At 37.5% G+C, this 20,024-nt stretch overlaps 1 protein-coding gene and 1 pseudogene across 12 annotated transcripts in view; both read right to left on the bottom strand.

Annotated features, from left to right (window-relative positions):
• The window catches only part of FAM13A (family with sequence similarity 13 member A), a 275,554-nt gene that overhangs the window by 78,259 nt on the left and 177,271 nt on the right, over positions 1-20,024 (bottom strand). For 2 of the 12 annotated variants that reach the window (XM_036026583.1, XM_036026592.1), the window contains exon 1: positions 17,058-17,420. The exons of 8 other annotated variants lie outside the window; for them this stretch is intronic. In XM_036026583.1, coding sequence (XP_035882476.1) covers positions 17,058-17,086 — 29 coding nt within the window. In that variant the 5' untranslated portion in view covers positions 17,087-17,420. Of the gene's footprint in view, positions 1-3,825; positions 3,868-17,057; positions 17,423-20,024 lie in introns of those variants that run through there. 2 more of the 12 variants (XM_036026579.1, XM_028505893.2) reach the window with 2 other exon arrangements.
• LOC114493618 lies at positions 4,623-4,719 on the bottom strand (annotated as a pseudogene).

Raw genomic sequence — 20,024 nt, 5'->3', positions numbered from 1 at the left:
TACATACATAAAACTTCACCATCTTAAACAGTTTTAAGTGTATAGTTCAGTGGCATTAAGTACATTCATATTGCTGTTCAACCATCACCAGCATCCATCTCCAGAACTCTTTTCATCTTGTAAAAATGAAACTCTGTCCCCTTTAAACAACATCTTCCAATTCTCCCTTCCCTCCAGTTTCTGGCAACCACCGTTCCATTTTATGTCTCTAGGAATTTGACTGTATTAGTTACCCTATATGAATGGAATTATACAGTATTTGTCATTCTGTAATTGCCTTATTTCACTTAGCATATATGTCCTCAAAGTTCACCCATGTTGTTTTTGTGTCACAAGTGCCTTTCTCTTTAAAGGCTGAATAATATTCCATTATGTGCATATACTGCATTTTGTTTATCCATTCACCTGTTGGTGGACACCTGATTTGCTTCCATCTTTTGGCCACTGTGACTAATGCCGCTATGAACACGGGTGTACAAATATCTCTTTGGAATCTTGCTTTCAATTCTTTTGAGTACATACCCAGAAGTGGAATTGCTAGATCATATGGTAATTCTGTATTTAATATTTTGAGGAACCTTCATATTATTTTCCCTAGTAATTGCACCATTGTACATTTCAACCAGGAACACAAGTGTTTCAACTTCTCTTCATTTTTGCCAACACTTTTTATCTTTTTGATAGCAGCCATCCTAAAGGGTATGAATCTCACTGTACATTTGATTTGTATTTCAGTGACGATTAGTGACACTGAGTATCTCCTCATGCTGAAATAACCACAAAAATCAAAACCCAGACTTGTAGACACTGAAGACTCGACAAACGAAAGCAGAACTAGCAACAGATCCCAGCTAGATCTGACTGCCTGCCAGGCAAAGGAAATCAGATAATAACAGGCTGAACAGGGCACAGAAGAACACCTATACCAAAAGCTGCTTTGACGTCAACATGAGCAATTGAGTCAGGGCCTCCTTTTCTGGGATTCCAGCCTAGACTATGAAAGAGGCCAAGGTATGGACATCATCCTAGCCAAGATTGTTCTTCACGTTAAGTTTCCCTGTTTGTATTTATTTTGTGGCAATCTCACTAAGGGTTTGGCATAACCTGTCCTTCCCTTTGATTTCTTTAATAACCTCAACAGGGCAGGTAATCTCTAATGAGCATCTGGGGAACAATGACACCTACTGTCTGAGCTACTGGAGCTGCCATAAACTTGCCACATGGGACAGCGGCAGGTGTAGATTTGTAGCTACTATTTCTTTCCTTTATGAAAAAAGGACAAATGGTTCTGTGGTAAGTTAAGTTAGGTTGAAGAAGTACTGAAATTAGAGAACACAAAGTTCTTATCACAGAAGATATTTAATCTAGAATAAGAACATATGAATGCATGTCTATTTATAACAGCCCTACCTTACTACAGAAAAGATGAAGGCAATTTAAATGTACAGTAGACAAACACGTGGTTCAGCCACACCTGTTAAAAGAGAACTGCAATCCCAGACACTGAAATTCTACAAGGTGGAAAGTGGAGCAAGGCAATGACTGAAATGGCCTCTCTGGTTCCCTGGTCTGCATTCCACCCCCTTCCCCTGGCCACAGGAAGGTCTGGGATCTCCAATAGTGCATTGCATGCTCTCCATCTCACTCCTCTACTGCAAACACAGACTCTGTCTTGCTGTTATAAATAATGCACCTTGTCTCCACTCCAATAGCTGGGTGCCTGTCTGCCCTCTATATATGAGGTCCTTTATGAGAGAGAGAGAGAGAAAGATTTTTTGTTCCACTTATTTATGCATTCACTGGTTGATTCTTGTCTGCCACAGAGATCAAACCCACAACCTTGGTATATGGGGACAATGCTCTAACCAACTGAGCTACCCAGCCAGGGCTGTACTAATATTAACATAATTTTTAAGACTATCAAATAATGTTATTCAGAAAAAGAAGCTACATGTGAAAATTTGATTTCAGGTTGAGTAATTATGATTTTTGCATTTTAAAAATAGCTCCACTAAGTTTAAATTTCCCTCATGTAAAAAGAATTCCTGCTGGTAACTTCCTTTTTTTTCAACATTACCTCTTCTGTAAAGGAGGATTGGTATGCATATTCATTCTTTTTTCTAACTTTTACCATATTTTAATTTTTATGACTCTTAACATTAAAAGGTGAAATAGCTTTTATCAGGAGTTTGGTAATATAATAATTTTCTTTATATTCTTTTACTTTCATTTTGAAAGTATAGAATTTCTGTTTGAAGACTGAGTTATTACCTAGGTAATTACAAAATTATCACACAATATACGTTCTTGAAAATTTATGACTGATAAACCCATTGTTCACATCTGCTTTTTATAATAATGGTTAAAAAATAAAATTTTAATATCAAATAAAACATAGATGGATGTTATTCAGAGTAATAAAAGTAAGAATTCAGAGAACCAATAGTTCTGATTACTTGCCAAGATCCTGTGTTGTAATCTTCTGTACCATATAACATTTCACTCCCATTAATATATGATAATCACCTGTTTGATACTGTTGCATGTATTTACATAACAAATGCCAGAGACACCATGTGCTCAGCAACATCATCTCATGTGTTTACACTAATTGCACAGTTGAGATGCCCTATGAAGCAGAAGATGCTGATTTGGTTGGCAGAAAACCAGGAGGAATCAAATGGACTGCCATGCTGCCTCGACTGAAACCTCAAATGGTCCCTCTTGTCACAAAGGGGTTACGTAATATGCTTCAAGTCACTGAAGGCCAGAAAACTACTGAAAAGCATTTACTCAGCTGAGCCTGAAGTCCTGTGACACATTTCTTAACTATTGGTGTTTGAATTAACATCTAAATATAATGATTCAACAAATTGGATTCAAAAATAAATACACAAACTGTGTATTGCATATCCTGACACTTATTTTTTAAAACACTGATTTTGAGATTGAGAAAAGATATTTTAAAAACTTGAGCAATTTTAACTTTAATTTACATGGTTATTATATTTTCTAAGCCTCTCAGGTAGGTAGGTAGCAAGGAAAGATGCAGTAAGAAAAACTTGGTTCTGGGCTATTTCTAAGTTGAATGGTTCACTAAAAATCACATGAATATAGCAAACATTTTAGTCTAGAGAGAAGAGATCCACTTTAACACTGTGTAAACTTACCTGCTTTAATAGTTACTATTTTAGCATTATAAGCTTTAGAAAATAATCCTGAACTCCATAAACTTACTGAATTAAGTAAGTTTCTCATGCCACTACTATATAAGAAATATTTTAACATTAGCTAAGTCTTCTTCAGTAAGTGAGCCTTGTGCTCACACCCCTCTGTGGCCTGTACATATATACAGAAGAGAGATTTTTAAATTTCAGGTCACAGACTGACTAACAGGCAATCTTTGAAATTAAAATGGCTACCTTAACATTTCTGAATTTAAAACAAAGTGTCTTATTTTATTTATTTTTTATTGTTGACACTACTACAAATGTTCCCCATTCCCCACCCCTCTGACCCCCTCTGCCTGCCCCGTCCTCCCCTGTCCTTCACCACACTGTTTGATGTGTTCATGGGCTACACATATATACATGCATGTTCTTCCAACTGTAGTGTTTTCAATGACACTAAAATTTGTTTAAAGATTTGTTAAACCAAAGAGAGGAAAACCAGAGCATGAAATGCATGGTGAGGGGTTCCGATAAGCTCAGATTGGCCATAGTGTAGAATATTCTATTGAAAAAAATTAAAATGGGCAAATAAACCCAAAGAAGACGTCGCCCTCCTCCACTCCCTGTAATGGACCAACAAAAGTCAAATAAATACCTCAGATAGAAAGGTGACAATGATCCTTCATCTTCCTGAGAACTAAAAGAAAAATAAACTTTGAATTAATATAATTTCTGTGATTATTATAACAGGTAGATTTCACTAAAACCCTGTTGCAAATTTTGTTTTGGCATATTAGAGCCAAACTCACAATGCAGGAAAATTAGTAAAACACACTCTACCTTGGACCTAACCAAAGTCAATTACTTCTTCATGGGAGACCACTAAGGGAGGTTTCTTTCTAAATGAGCTTAAGGCAAAAATAATTCACACGGTAACTTTCAAGATGCAGCTTTTTTACTACCTTACTCTACAACTCCAGTTCAAGTATTCATATATTACACATAAACTTTTAAAAGATTACATACTCAGTTATTTCAATAAAGCTAACTATAGCTTATTAACATGATGATGAAAATAAGAAATAGCCCTCAAAAGTCTGTTAAGGTGTGAGCTGCTTCAAAAACGACACCCTAGCAACATGAAGTGCAGCTGTAGGTAGCACTCGGGAGTACTGACCAGTGTAGATAACACAAAAGAACATAAATGAAATCATAAAAATAGTTTATATCCTTGAGGCATTATAGAAGCAATATGAATAATATAAAAGTATTTGATTAAAATATAAAATATATTTGACAGTAAAATAGATTTTCCTTTCTTTAACATGTTTTTCTCCTTCTAATAAATGACCTCAAAACAAAGAATAAATGATCCTCTCTGCCCTTCAGTGTCTGCTGGAGTAGTCTTTGAACTTAATTTTGACTATGCACTCATATAAAATTGGGGTTTTTAAAAAAAGCTTCGCGAATTTGTGTGTCACCTGAGCAGGGGCCATGCCAATCCTCTGTGTCGTTCCGATTTCAGTGCATGTGCTGCTGAGGCGAGCACGAAAGTTGGGTTTTAAGCAGCCACACCCCCCAATATATGAAATATCAGAGTTGTTTGTTTCCTAATCAAGATTCAGTGTCAAAAAGTACTAATTTATGATCAACATTCTGTGAAAAGGCTGTAACTAAAAACCTGTTATGGTTTTATTTTAGAAAAATTGCCTCCGTGTGTTCAATGATGGGTGTCATACTAAACACTCTTTGTTCAAAACAGATCCTTAACTCTAACATGTAACAAATTATAATGAAAATTGACAAGGGTACTTTAGTAAACATTAAAATATAAATATAATTGGCTTTCTTAGGATTTAGAAGTGCTTCTGGGCAATGATTTACATGATGCAGGGTTCTGAACACAGTTGTGCGTGTGTGTGGCTGATGCTTTTTTAAAATGTGTGCACAAAACCTCTCAGGCAAATAGAGACAATTAAAGTCTATCCTTTCTTCTTCACACTGTCTCTCCCTCAACCAGCAGCACTCAACAGGACAGCAATCCCTGCCCAGTGACCAAGAACAATATAATTTGAAAAGGAAATGAGGACAACATAATTTGGGGAAAAATGAGGATAAATAAGCAACTTTGATAGTTAATCAGCATATTTTTCTTTCCCCTTTCATAAAAGTACCCATGCATGGAGTTTAGTAATGTAATCTTTATAAAGCTATACATTCTGAAGCTAAAGCATTGATTTCAAGTGGATTAAATCAAATAATTCTAAAAATCAATTTAAAACACTGACTTTAAAAGCAATTTTAAGGAAAAACGGCCAAGGGCAATTCTACCAAATAGAATTGAGAAAATACACTTATCCACAAAATTTACACATCAGAATGCAAAACATTTGAAAAGATGACCATTTCTACATCTGAGCAAAGTGGGTGCAGCCCTATTATTACGACCCCAGACACCTATTTACAGAGGTTATTTAGGCTGATTTTGGGTTTTGTGTCACTCTCTTAGGCATGTCCAATGATATGAAATGTCATTTTTTGCCTAGATTTTAAACTGAGAATTAATTCTGATTCACTTTTAATTTTAAAAATAAGCACACCTAATATGAATGAAAGAGGGAGTGTACCATGACACTGAGCCAATGACAAACTGTAATGACTTGGAGTTCATTCAGTTTCCTCTATGGATACCAGTGTAAACCTCAGGTTTTAATTACTTATGTTTGCTGACTCTGAATAACGGCCAAGCTTAAGCAGCTAATTAATTTGCTTCTTTTAAAAAAACACTTAAACATACATTGAGAGATTTGGGCAATCAACTGGTGTGTCAGGCACTCAGGTGCCTAACTTTCCCAGACATACGGCATCATATTCTCCCAGCACCGCCTGTGGAGAAAACATTGATCAAATAAACCCAAGTAACAGTCCAAACCTAAGAAGCTACAAAGGAGAATGATGATACCACAGACATCAGGGTTTTCTCGGGGTCCTAGTGTCTTTTTCAACATGGTGCAACGCTGGTAAATGCAGACTTAGAATCTTAACGAGCTGCATTAATTTCTAAACTGAAGTCACAGAATGCAATGCTGATCAATTTAATTAGAGCAGCTAACTGACATCATGAAAATCATAGTGTTTTCTATGTCTAAGAAAAACCAAATACTATTGGGAGAATTCCCAGAGCGAGGTATTCAGGCTGGACTTTCAATTACCGGATCCAAGGATCAGTCCATTCAATTCTCTTTGAAACATTCCAATTAGTCCACCTTCTAATTGGTTAGTGTGGCTTTCTACCAAAATAATTAACAAAATCTGTATATTCAGTAACACACTTTAAATATATTTTCAAGTGATTTGAGTTAGAAGAAATATTTGTGTTCCCTGAGGACAGGAAAATAAGTTAATGCTAAGGATTAGGTTCCATTTATTGAAGAAACTAGGAAAGCTATCTACGGGGACTTAAAAAGAAAACAAAGCAAAAGGGAAAGAGGAAGTGAAGGACAAGTGAAAAAATAAAATTAAAATCATTAAATAAACATTTTCAAGGAATTCAGGTTTTTTTCCTCACGTTGCAACAGAATGTGCTACGAAGCATTTTCTTAGAGCATGATCAGGGGAGTGCAGTTACACATTTTCTTTTCTTCCTTTCTCTCCAAAACACAAAGTGCCACACTTTCTGGAACATTTTTGATGTATCCACAGTCTCAGGCAAGGCCAGTCCGGGGGTGACGTAGCCACCAGTGTTCTGCTGCTCAGGGTTTTTGGTTTGGCCCCTTCAGGCAACATGGAAAACACAATCTCCCTGTTCTTTTTGGAAAACAAATGTGAACATTTTCAGACTGAATCACAGCTAAGCATTTGCTGCTGTAATTTGGGGGATATTTTGTAGATGTATATATACTTTCTTATTGTAAACCCAAGCAGTTTCATTTGCCATTTCATTATTTGTATGTTGTGATTAAAAATGCAACAAGGAGCCAGTAGAAATAAAAACAAATTATTGAAGGTCAAACACAAATGGATTTTCCTGACTAAAGGGTAAATGTACAGAGCTGAAGCTGTTAATATTCACAGAACATGCATTTTTAGCCACATGAAGTGGTATTATTTTGGAGACAAAACAAGATTTCTGAAAATTTAGAACTTTTCCCCTTAATAAGACAGAAAAATATTTCTACTAATTTCTATTTTTTCTTCCACCAATTTCTGGAACACCTAGCAGAAATTTGAAATATATCTTTATGGGTTTAATCATGTCCCTTCAAAAAGATACGCTGATGCCTTAACTGTTGGTACATCAGCCAAGTGACCTTATTTGGACATAGGGATTTTACAGAAGTGAACCAGTCAAAATGAAGTTATTAGAGTGGTGTCCTTATGAAAAGGGAAAATTTGGATACAGAGATGGACAGACACACAGGGAGAATGCCACGTGGACACTGGAGTTCAGCTGCTGCCACAAGCCAACGAGCTGGCAGAAGCTGGAGAGAGGCCTGGAACAGAGTGCCCAGCGCCTTCCGAGGGAGCACGGCCCTGCCAGCATGTTGATTTGGGACTGCCGACCTCCAGGACAGCGGGACAACACATTCCCGTTGTTGTAAATCCCCCCTTTTGGGGTATTTGTTAGAGTAGCCTGAGGAAACTAATATATCTGCTAATTTCTTTCTAAATTTAGAAATAAGAACCTGCCTAAGGCAGGTGTCTCCATCTTACAAAAAAGTTGTGCTCTAAAAATTCATTAGTAGGAATGTTACAAGTAGAATCAAGTTCCCGTACTGCATGGGGTTTGATTTCTAGGCCTGTGCTAACCTCTCATTCAGATGAACTAAACCTCCATAAGTAGTCCAGATGCAATAGTTCAAAAAACCTTTTGGCCATAATCCAGTTAGAAATACATTTTACATCTTGAGATTAAAAATACACATAAAATGGATGTGAATTTCATAAAATTATTCTTACTTTGGATATCTTCTATTTTGTTATATTTTATATACAATTATATAAAATACATGTTACAACCTGCTAACTTAGTTTTATGATCCACGCTGAAAAACACTGTTCTGAAACACTATGCCAAATACACTTGTGCCCTGCTTGATGTATATAACACACACTCCATGGATATTTTTGAATAAAGATCCCACAGGACAGACAGAAACACCACTTCCATCTCTGCCTCACTTCCAGAATCAGCTCTGGGCCCAAGAAGAACAGATTGTGTTGAGTGTGGATGGCAAAGCACAGAGAGGAAGTGGGTGCAGACATGTCCAGCAGTGGGCCGAGGATGTAGTTCTGGAAGGCCATGGGGAGCTAACAGAGTCTCTTTTAAATATTTATCTCTAGGCTGTAAGCAAGGTGGCATCAAGAAAAAGATGCGGGGACACGTGCTGTCTTTGGATTCCTCCTTACTTTATGACTGTGTCATTCTGTATCACCTGTGTCTGTCTTAGATTGAAAGGAATATCTCATTCTATTTCAATCCCATGCACCCAGCTAAATTCTGTCTCATATGACCTTTTGATTGACAGCTTTAGATCTTTTAGAAATAGGAGGGGGTGAGGCTGTGTGCAGGTGGGGAGGAGTTGTTTCTAGTGGGGAGGGCTGGGGTGCTTTATCTTCTACTTCTTTTGTGTCTCTCCACACAGTTAGCAGGTCAAAAGTGAACCATAATAAATACCTCCTGGTTGAGCACCCAGCCAAGAAGTTCACAGTGGGGTCCCTGAGGATCACACTTCATAGGGGGATCCTGGCTGGAGACATGCTTAGAGTTACAGAACAGGCTCTTCATTCCCGTTATATTTCAGTCATGTTCATAAACCAACTGCTCCCCTTAAAGAGGTTTATCTTTTACTTCCACATCTGGTAAACCACTAAGTTATATTGATTCTCTCTCAAAAAAGACAGGTCACTTAGATAAGCTCTTTCCTCCCTATTTCCATTGCCTTTGTCTTTCACAGGGGCAACACTCTCTTTCCTTGCTACCCACACCGGTTTATCTTTTTTACTTTCACCAGACTCACCCTCCACACTTAAAAGCCTGCCCTGCTTCCACACTACCTCTGGGGTAAAATCTGTACGTCTAAACCTGGCATACAAGGTGCCTCCCCATCTGAGCCCAACATTCCTCTCTAGACCTTTCAGTACACTTTCGTAATTCTCCCCATTATACATGCTGTTCCCTCTGTCTTAAATGCCTCCTCCGCGTCTCTCTGCCCGATAAATGCTTCTCTCTCAGCTCTTACCCCCTGGATTTGTCTTTCCCTTTGTACCACCAGCACCTAGCAAGGCACCTAGAATGTGGCAGGTGCTCAGTAAATGGCTATTGAATAAAATCAGCATCATTAAGACTTTGCTGAGTGCTAGTACTACTGTTTGATTAAATATTTTCAAAATATATACTCTATAATTTGTAAAACTATTTTTTCCATTGGAAGCATTCTCAGATATTTGTATGTTGATTATTTTAAGTTATCTTGTTCCCTTCTATTCAAAATAATGAAATTTTAACTGTGCCATAGGTTTTCTTCCATTTTTACTTAAAATTTATTTTCTTTTTTTCGACTGCACAATTAAAGGTGTGAGTTCTGCCACTGTGCCAGCAACGCGGACACTGTGCTTGCTGTGGTGTGCAGGAGAGGGCGTGTCCGGGAGAGGTCATGTTTGAATATGTCCTTGCCACAAACTGCATCTGTTTGTTCTGGCTCCAGAGCAGGAAAAGAAAATTATTTTACTTCACTGCAAACCCAAAGTTTTTGGGGGGCTCAAAAATTTTTGGTTCAGTCACAAAACTATTACCAAGGCAGCAGAAATCTTTTGTTTGTCTTTGAGATGCTTGCTCAGAAAAGCGATGCTTATCATTATTACTGACATATGAAGACTGCCATAGGGAGGCAGGGAATTGGAATGTACAATACAACTTACTTTTAGAGGGGTTGTACTGGTTGATGAGAAAATATTTTTAGAATCTTAGTAAGTAAGCAAAATAGCTGCTAATGTTTAGTTGCTGAAACAAAAATAAAAAGAAATGGGGATACATGTAGAAGGAAGAAGGCAATAGCAAATTATTTTTATTAACTCCTTTTAATGCTTCTTAAATACAATATTTTTAATGATTTGCTAGCATAGCAAACCATTATTAACCGATATAATTTCCCAAACTGTTAACTCTGAATGTGCATTTCTTGAGGGAGAGAACTGCACAGAAAATAATGTAAATTATCCTGACATCTTCCCACTAACGCACTGTCCGACTGCCACGAGGACTCCACACAGAAAATGAGTCAAGGCCTTGTTTCTCCATCATCACAATTTGACACTGGTTTTTAGGATGACGAGCCACCGGCGACTGTACGAAGGCTTGATGCGTACCCACTCTCCAGCTTTGAGAGCGTCCCTAGCCACACGCAAGTGCTCAGAGTTTTCTGAGTGTCTGCTCCTTATCAGAGCCTATGATAGGTGCAGGAGAGATAAATAGGCCGATACAATATGGTCCCAACCCTCACAGAATTTACAGGCCAGGAAGAAACAGCAATTTGAAATTTGATAATAATCAGTAACTTAAAAAGGGGGTAATATTAAGAAAAAGGGACACCACGTACCAAGGACTCACCATAACATGCCAGACTTTGGGCCAAGAGCATCATACACATTTTGTCATGCAATCCTCAAAGACAGCCCCAGAGGGAATTGTTACTAACCAGATTTTTCAGATAAGAAATACAAGTCTTAGAAAGGTTCATGAACTGGCTGAAGGCCACAGAGCGAGGCAGAGGACAGAGCTCTAGACCTTCAACATGAAGTCTGGCAGGTTAGGTGATATGAGTGATACTGGTAGTCAATTTTGAAAGCCACAAGGGCATTTTTAGGAGACAGGTAATGGACAGGAGAAGAACTCTTTAATGAAGAGAATGTGTGAAGGCTTGGGACAGTGCATTACCAGCTGTAAGCCAGGAAGTGGCACTAGCTGAGGAGAAGAGGAGGGCAGGGAGAAGAGGGAGGGTAGGATGGAAGGAGCAGGCAGGTGCTGCTGTTTTTGCAAAGTGAAGTGTTTGGAAATGAAGGGGGTCACAGCACAGCATATCAATGGTCCACTCCGGCTGGCTTTCAATTCTTAATTTAAGCTTTGGGGGCTACTTTAACCCGGACAATGAAGTAGCATTTCTTTCCATAATCATTTTGCTAACAGCAAAATGCTGATGTATCTATAATCTTATACTTTTCTGCTTTTTTAAAATGTCATTTTTTATTGTTGTTCAAGTATAGTTGTCTTTTTCTAGCATTTTAGTACAATTCAATATGATCTGAGTGAAGCAGTTCAGTTTGTTTTAATTTCTACTAAATTCAAATTTTCTGACCTTTATTTTTGTGTTTGATAAGATACTATGTTTTCCTGACCCCAAACTTTAAAGTTTTTATAAAATGAACCCTGTGTCTCTCCCCTCTGCCTGCCCAGTATTTTTATTTCTTCACTTAGATACCTTAATTTAAAAAAAAAAATCAACTCCTAGGGCTTCCTACTACTTTGTTTTTATCACCTCTGTCCCCACTGTTTCCCATAAACACTTCTTTCTTACTCAAGAACTAAAATCCATTTCTACATCTGGCTTCATGTTGATCTGTGCAAGGGTTGTAATGTAGCGTCCAGACAGGCAAATCAATAGAGACAGAAAGTAGTTGCCTAGAGCTGGGGCAGGGGGACTGTGGGTTGTTTCATTCGTTTGGGCTGTTATAACAAGATGGCACAGATCAGGTAGTTTTACAACAGCAACATTTATTTCTCACAGTTCTGGAGACTGTAAGTCTGAGATCAGGGTTCCAGCACTGTCAGGTTCTGGTGCGAGCTTCTCTGGCACGCAGATGACTGTCTTAGCGCTGTGTCCCCAAGCAGCTGGTTGAGAGGGTGGGGAGGGGGAGAGTACACTCTGGTCCCTTCATTAGGACACCAGTCCTGTCATGGGAACTATACCTCCATGAACTCATCCAAACCTAATCACCTCCCAAAGGTCTCCCCTCCAAATGCCATCACACTGGGGACTGGAGCTTCGACATATGCATTCCAGGGGCACAGGGACATTCAGTGCACAGCGGAGGTTGATAACTACAGAGCAAAGCATTTCTCTTTGGGTGACAAAAATATTCCAAAATTGATTGTAGTGATGGGTGAACAACCTTGTGAATATACTAAAAATCACTGACTTGTGCACCTTGGATCAGTTACGTAGTATATGAATTATATCTCAATAAAGCTATTACCAAAATGTTATTTCCGGTTCTTCTTAAGGTAAGAATAAACAGTGCTTTAAAAAGGTTTTAAACAGTACAAATGATTAGTTTGGCAATTCATTCTGATCATCACATTAACATATAAGTATCATAGAAAAAAATAAGGTAATAAGTTTTGAGAGGTTCAAGAAATTTGATTCCAAGGTGCTTCCAGTGGTGCTTCTCATAAACCATTCTTCAGGTCACTTTCCAACATTCATCTGATAAAACGGAATGCAACGTCAGAGCCTCACTTTAACTGTGTTAAGTACCACTGCATTCAAGGAACTGAAAGGTACTACAAGTGTAAGATAGCAAAATCAAAAGAAAAAGCAACATTCTACTCTTTAAGTCTGAGTAGTTTTATCTTTTACAAAGAACCATCTTACTCTTTAATTACTTTTCCCCATAAGTAACGGTTTCGCATTTTATTGCCCCCTTTTACTGATGAGGAAGATAACCTGCCCAAATTCGCATGGGCAGTCAGTGTCTGGATATGGCTTTTCATGGCAAGTTTCCTCCTCCACTGCTTTCCCCACTATTTTGTGTGGAGTACCTAACACCTCTGCTTTTCCAATGGTTTAGACAGTGTGAGCTCCATAAAGCTGAAAAATATCCTCACCTTAGTTCATGCTATCTTCTTATCTGGAGTAATAAGCAAATATTTAGACTCCAGAGGTACTATAACCATCATATGAGAGTAGAGTTCAGGGAGATCTTATTTGTTCTCAGTGAATTTGTGTAATTGTCAAACGTTGACCATATAAGTGACAAAGTCTAAGTTACACAGCCTCATAAGGGTTAACCTACATCTGAAGGGAGGCTGCTTTTACTCCTTTTTAGAGTGTGTTTGTGGAGGGAGAGTGGGGAGCCCAAGGAGTGTCATCAAAATGGCAATGAGTCAGGCCTATGATCAGTTTACAGATAAATTAGCTGAAGGCTTCACCGCCACAGGCAGCAGAGGGCTCTCTAACACCACACAGGACACACACAAGCAGGAGCATTATTACTGGGTTCTTCCCTGGTTAACTCCCATGTCGTCCCCATGTTATCAATTTTTTTGATTGTGAGCAAATCAAAATACTGCTGTGAAAGTTGAGTGTTTTGTCATAGACATAGATTAAGAGGCTGCATATAAAGATCTTTACCTACAGATCCAGAATATACAAGGAAAAAGCCCAATGGAATATGAATCATGCAAGGAGCTTGAGGTATAAGTAAATCTGATAATCTGATAAGTAAATCTGATAATCTGATAAGTAAATCTGATAAAACATACCATCTTATTTGTGACAGAAAGTATATTTAGTCACCTGAAAAAACTTTTATTTGAATTCTTAATATAGTTTCTCCACTTATTTCTCTATTATTTTATTTCTTTTGGGGAGCTTTTTCAGATGGTAAGAATATCCATATAATGTTACACAATGTATTGAGTTTTAAAATTAAGTATAAGAAATACCTGTAAATATTGTAGTATTTAAAAATAATTGGGGTCATTTAACCATCTCCCTAGATATGTAATAAGACCCCATCTTTAATTTAAGTCACTTGAAGTGAAGTGTAGGAACTGAGTTCTTCATTCTACAGAGAGTCACATTTTAAACATTCAGCCTCTGCAGTTTTTTTCCAAAGGTCATTGAGTTTCTTAAATAGTCAGTTCCATACTGGAAAGCCTGAAAGTTACATCAAGTAACAAACAGAGAGCAAAATACATTAAAGGGAACCAAAGTATTTTACTTCATGCTTAGCTTTCGACCTCATCTGTTACCCCCTCATCTTAGTTACAGATGAGCAGGAACAAATTTATCTTCTACATACTTTCACAACACGCTAAGAGGGGCTAAAAAGTCACGCATGGAAATGATAACTAGACATCAGGGCATAAAGATGCCCTCTAAAAGATCATAAGCTGATATGAGGTTAAATATAACATGGGGCAATGTTATTTGCATTGGCACACCTCTATTATTATGCTAATCATACTGTCCACCACGTGTGTTGTGATTGTCTGGGAGTGTGTCTGCATCCTGACTAGCATGGAGCCTCTTTGAAACAGGGCCTGTCTTAATTACCTTAGTATCACCTGTAGTGCAGAATAGTCTTAGAGAAAAACGTTAAGCAACATTCTCAGTATGGTTTGTTTTTATAGGTAACACTCACCAGCTAGTAAATAAAAGCGTCAATTATGAAAAAAGAAACAGCTGACACCTTAGAAGGTCACTACACTCAGTAGGCTATTTGGGGATGTTGAGTAGTGTCATGTTAGATTCTTACCTATACCTGCTATCGGTGGCTTTAGACCAGCTATGATCATTAACTAGAGGTTAGATCAGTGTTTCTCTGAATGTGTACACTGTTTTTATCACATTTGCTTTTAGGAAGCTTGTTAAAATGTAGATAATTTCCCTGTCACATCCAGATTCAGATTCAGTAAATTCAGGGAAGGAGGGCAGCAGGGTGAAGTTAATTTGAAAAAAGAAGCTCCTCAGGTCATTCTCATGTGCCTAAAGTATGAGAAGCACTGGCCTCTCTGCTCAGTACAAGCAGTGAGTATAAATTTCTTCCACTGGGATCTAAAGCTGTTGTTCTACTTATCCACTTTTAACTCTGTCCTAGTCCCTCTAGGCTCTCCTCCCATCAGATAGCAGGCGCACCACCAGGCTCTGCAACCTTCCTGCTTCAGGCAGCATAGCAGTGGGGGTGGCTGGCAACAACCCTCATTCCCAGTCACAGCGATCCTCAGCCAAAGATACTCAACCTGGAATAAGAGAGTTTTCTGCCTAAGCGCCTAAATTCACAGGAGATCCTTAAGGAAGAGAACCACACAAACCTGATCTTTGCCTTCAGGAGGTTTATAATCAAAGGCAGGCAGAGACCAGAAATGGAGATTGCAGGGTAATCAATCAAACTGAACTCAGAGGCAGGCAAACAGTGAATGTGCTGATCGGCATTTTTGAATGCAGCTTCAAATTATTCCTCTTACACAGGTTCATTGATAAGGTCTAATAATACAAAAATAATTTTGGAAGAAATTATGGTGATTCTATTTTAGCTTTTATCAACTTAACTCCCTGAATGTTTTAGCAGTATAAAGAGCTATTTGCTTCTTTATAAACAGTTATCATATCCTCAGGTAGCTTATTATATAGAGTTCAGTAATAGCCAATATTCTTATACAGGATGTGTTTAAGACCCTTAAGAACTGATGTCATTATAAGAAAAACAAGTTCCCACCTTTAAAGATGGAAATCAAATGAACTCCAAAAAGTGAACATTAGTTTTAGTCTCTTGAAAGTTTCAAGCATGTGGACCTTTCACTGAGTTAATATGGAAAAATTTCAGATCTATCCACTATATAAAACCACTTTCTGCCCCCTTGGGTCAATGTTTTAAAGAAGGATTTCTTGGGACACCCCATCAGGCTCCCATTGCAGTGCATTTGTCATCACAGTCATGGAAAAACAGCTACACTGGCTTATCTTGCAGTATACATCTGCAGGAACCATTTTGCAAATAAACACAATTTTTGTTTACCTTATTTTAATCATTAAAGCATGAATATTCAGTAAAATATCGATGGCATTGTTTTAAAAATGAAATTCATTTTTGTCCTGATTTTTAAAATATCATATAAACTGTATTTATTATTTCATTTAAAAAATAAATTTCACTAATAAAACCCTCTATCGTTTCTTATAGGAAGCATTTATGTGGGATTAAATACCAGTACATGTAAAGCAAAGTTGAAATACAGTGGGCAAAAGTCATTTTAAAAACATAAAACATGACCTTGTGCAACTTTGAGGCTTTCTCCATACCTCAGTTTTCCTGTTGAGACTGAAGGATTAGACCGGTCCTCACACAGGTGACTTCCAGCTCTAACCTTTCAGGACACCTTATTCACTTAGTAGTTCAACATCCGTGTTCTTTCTAGCAAACCCCTTTGTTTAAATTTACCTTTCTCTGCTCCACTCCGCCCTTTATAATTCATTACAATCATTAAGGAACAAAACACAGCCCTGTACTCAAGTGTTCTTACACAGCTATTTTGTAAGAGGTGTCATTTGTTTAATAAATCCATCTATAATTATTCATAGGGAAATAAATATTATCCTTAACATTTATTTTCATGCATTACAGTGTTCTTACTGGTAGAAAATCTTTGTCTAGACCTGAACTCTAGAAGGGAGGGATCTTAACGTGCATTTTTAAAAGGGCTTTAGCCTATTAACATTCTTTAAAATGAGTTTGGAGCTTACTACCACAGCATCACAACACTGCTAAGAAGCTAATTCAGCTTTATTATAAATCTGCTCAATATATCTTTAGTTTCTGGTTTTCTTTAAATTTCAAAGATATTTCCTTACATTTATTTTTGTTCAATGAAAAAAATGAACATAATAATCAAGTGAATAAGATAAGAAATTGGGCATAAGTGTCAGTAAAGAAGCCATACAATATTAACAATCATCTGTTTCTAATGAAGAGCATTGTGTACTGTGGACTTCCCAGAGTCTGCAGCATGTTACTAAAAGATGCCAGGTATAGGCTAAGTTATATGGTTGTATACTACTCAGAAAATACAGAACAGAATAAAACAAAACAAACAGGAAAGAATACTACCTTTGCAGAGGCATGATTTCACAAGCCATTCTTGAACATAAATTTTCAAGGGACCCTCACAACTCTCTCTTCCACGCCAAGTGCCAAGTTTGGTCGTCTGTAGAGTGACCGTCTTCTTAGAGTGGCCAAGCTGGGCTTGGGGAGGGAGGCTGCACCTCACAGCTGAAGCTACTTGCTCTGCAGTTAGCCAGTGTACTGCTGCTCTCAGCCTCCCAACTTCTTCAAGCAATGCAATTTTATTGACTGCCTCTCAACATTTACACTGCAGTCCACTTTGACCTTTTGTTCCAAGGAAGCAGCTGAATCATACAGCCAATCAGAGCAGCAGCTGCTGCAATGCTTAAAGGCTCTGCTTCTTTTGCAGCTCCTGCTGCTCCTCCTCCTCTTCCTCCTTCTTCTCCCCCTCCTCCTCCTCCTGCGGCTGCTCCTACTCCTCAGTGGGTTTGCTTCATTTTGGTAACTCGAAACTTTCTTCTTAGCAGTTCCACAGACGTGCTTGTCAGTTGGGGGAAAGCAACCAATAACCACAGCAGGAGTCAAGAATCCCTTACTTCTCAATGTTCCAGAGGTTGCCAACAAGGAAATCCCATTTGTCAAGGACAGACACTGCCTCTGTAATGAAAGGTTTCTGTGACAGAAGGCAGCAGCTATGCTCCATCCCCTTTCTTCCCTTAGGAAAAAAAAAATAACAAACCACTGCCGTTGAAAGGCATGATACTTTTCTAGAAGGAAGGCATGCTTGCCCTACCCACATTGATTTCCTGCCGATGTTTGTTTACCCTGTGGTGAGTAGCAGTCACTGGTGACATCACCCCAGTCACGTAGCTCCCACTTCTGGGGAGAACGCATGTCCTAAGGCTGCCCACATTGTCAAAGGATCAAAGCATCTACTCCATGAAAGTTACTTCAACTGACTATTTCTGCATTTTATCCTTTTAAAATTGAACATGAGTCATTTTCCTCCACGAACATTAACAGCCTTTTTTGTTTTTGTTTGCCTTCCTTACCTCCTTCCATATGACTATCATCTACCTACCTACCTACGTACCATTACAGATAACATCAAATCAATTTTTCCATAAGGTCTGCTAAATACCTGTTAATTATCCAGGTTTCCCTTATAGTTTCTACTTCATTATGGGATATTAAAGTGGCATTTTTTAGAAACATAATTGCTAATTCACAGATTTCATATGCTACAAGAACAATAATAGAAAAACAATAATAGAACACATTTTGATAAGATTTCTTGCACATCAAGAGAACTGCAGAGAGTTACAACAAAGCCCAGAGCATCACTTTTAGTAGAGTGAACAGAGAGCTAGAGTTCTTGTTGAGAAAGAGTGGGGGCTCATGATCCAAACAGATATCCTCCTTCCCTGTAGTTCTTTCCAGACTCTTCTAGATCACTCATAATTCTGAATTTAGAACACACAGTCCTATTGTAAGTGGCTACTTTCCTTTGCTATACTTGCTAATAAAAACATTTCATCATCAGACTAAATCCTCTATCATACTTATGAAAGAGGATTTTATGTTCATATTATGATAGAATACCAATAATTAAAACCAACCTTTTAAAACAATGGAAGTTGAACTAAGTCCAGGCCTTATTTTAATTGAAATTGTCAATATAGTCCTTTTTTTGATTCTCAATTTTTTTTCAAAATGCCTTAACTGCTAGAGTTAGAAGATCACTGTTGCTTCTTCCAAAAGAGAGTGAAGAAACAGAAAACATGAACAGATTGATAACTACTAACAAAACAGAATCAGTAATCCCAACAAATGAAAAATTCCCAACAAATGAAAGTCCTGAACTAGATGGCTTCCCAGGAAAAGTTTACCAAAAATTCAAAAGAATTAACACCTATCCTTCTACAACTATTATAAAATTATTATAAAAAGTTGAGGAGGGAACACTCCCAAGCTTATTTTATGAAGCCAGCATACCCTCATTCCAAAACCAGACAAAGACATTACCAAAAAATTATAGGCCAATATCCCTGATGAACATAGATGCAAAAATAGCCAATAAAATATTAGCAAATGAATTCAGCAACACATTAAAAAGACCATACACCATGATCAAGTGGGATTTATTATGGGATGCAAGGTTGATTCAATATCTACAAATCAATTAATGTGATACACCACGTAAACAAAATGAAAGATAAAAATTTTACCGTATCAATAGATATAGAAAAAAAATTTGACAAAATCCAGCATCCGCTTATGATAAAAACTCTCAGCAAAGAGGTATTAGAGGGGAAATGTCTCAAAATAATAGAGTCCATTTATGACAAACCCAGAGTTAACATCATACCCAATGGTGACAAGCTAAGTGTATTCCTTAAGATCAGGAACAAGACAAGGGTGCCCACTTTAACCACTTTCATGCAACAGAGCACTGGAAGTCCCTATCATAGCAATCAAAATAATAAGATAAAATAAAAAAGATCCAAGGTGAAAGGAAAGAAGTAAAACTGTCAGTTGCAGGTGACATGATTACTATTCATAGAAAACCCTAATTATTCCCACACCAATATATTAGAATTGATAAATAAAATCAGTCAAGTAGCTGGATACAAAATTAATATTAAAAAATCAGTTGCATCTTTAGACGCCAATAATAAATTATCAGAAAGTGGAATTAAGAAAACAACCCCATTTATAATTGCATAAAAATACCTAGGAATAAATTTAACTGTAAAGAACCTATACTCAGAAAATTATAAGACACTTAAGAAAGAAATTGAGGAAGATACAAATAAGAATAAATATTGTTAAAATGTCCATACTACCCAAAGCAATCCATATGTTCAATGAAAGCCCTATAAAATATCAATGGTATTTTTCACAGAACTAGAACAAATAATCCTAAAATTTATATGAAACCACAAAAGACTCCAATAGCCATTAGCAATCTTGAGAAAGAAGAACAAAGTTGGAGGTATCACAGTACCTGAT

The sequence above is a fragment of the Phyllostomus discolor genome, chromosome 1 (genome assembly GCF_004126475.2).
Source record: "Phyllostomus discolor isolate MPI-MPIP mPhyDis1 chromosome 1, mPhyDis1.pri.v3, whole genome shotgun sequence".
Lineage (NCBI taxonomy): Eukaryota > Metazoa > Chordata > Mammalia > Chiroptera > Phyllostomidae > Phyllostomus > Phyllostomus discolor.
This window is presented reverse-complemented; position numbering and strand designations above follow the sequence as displayed.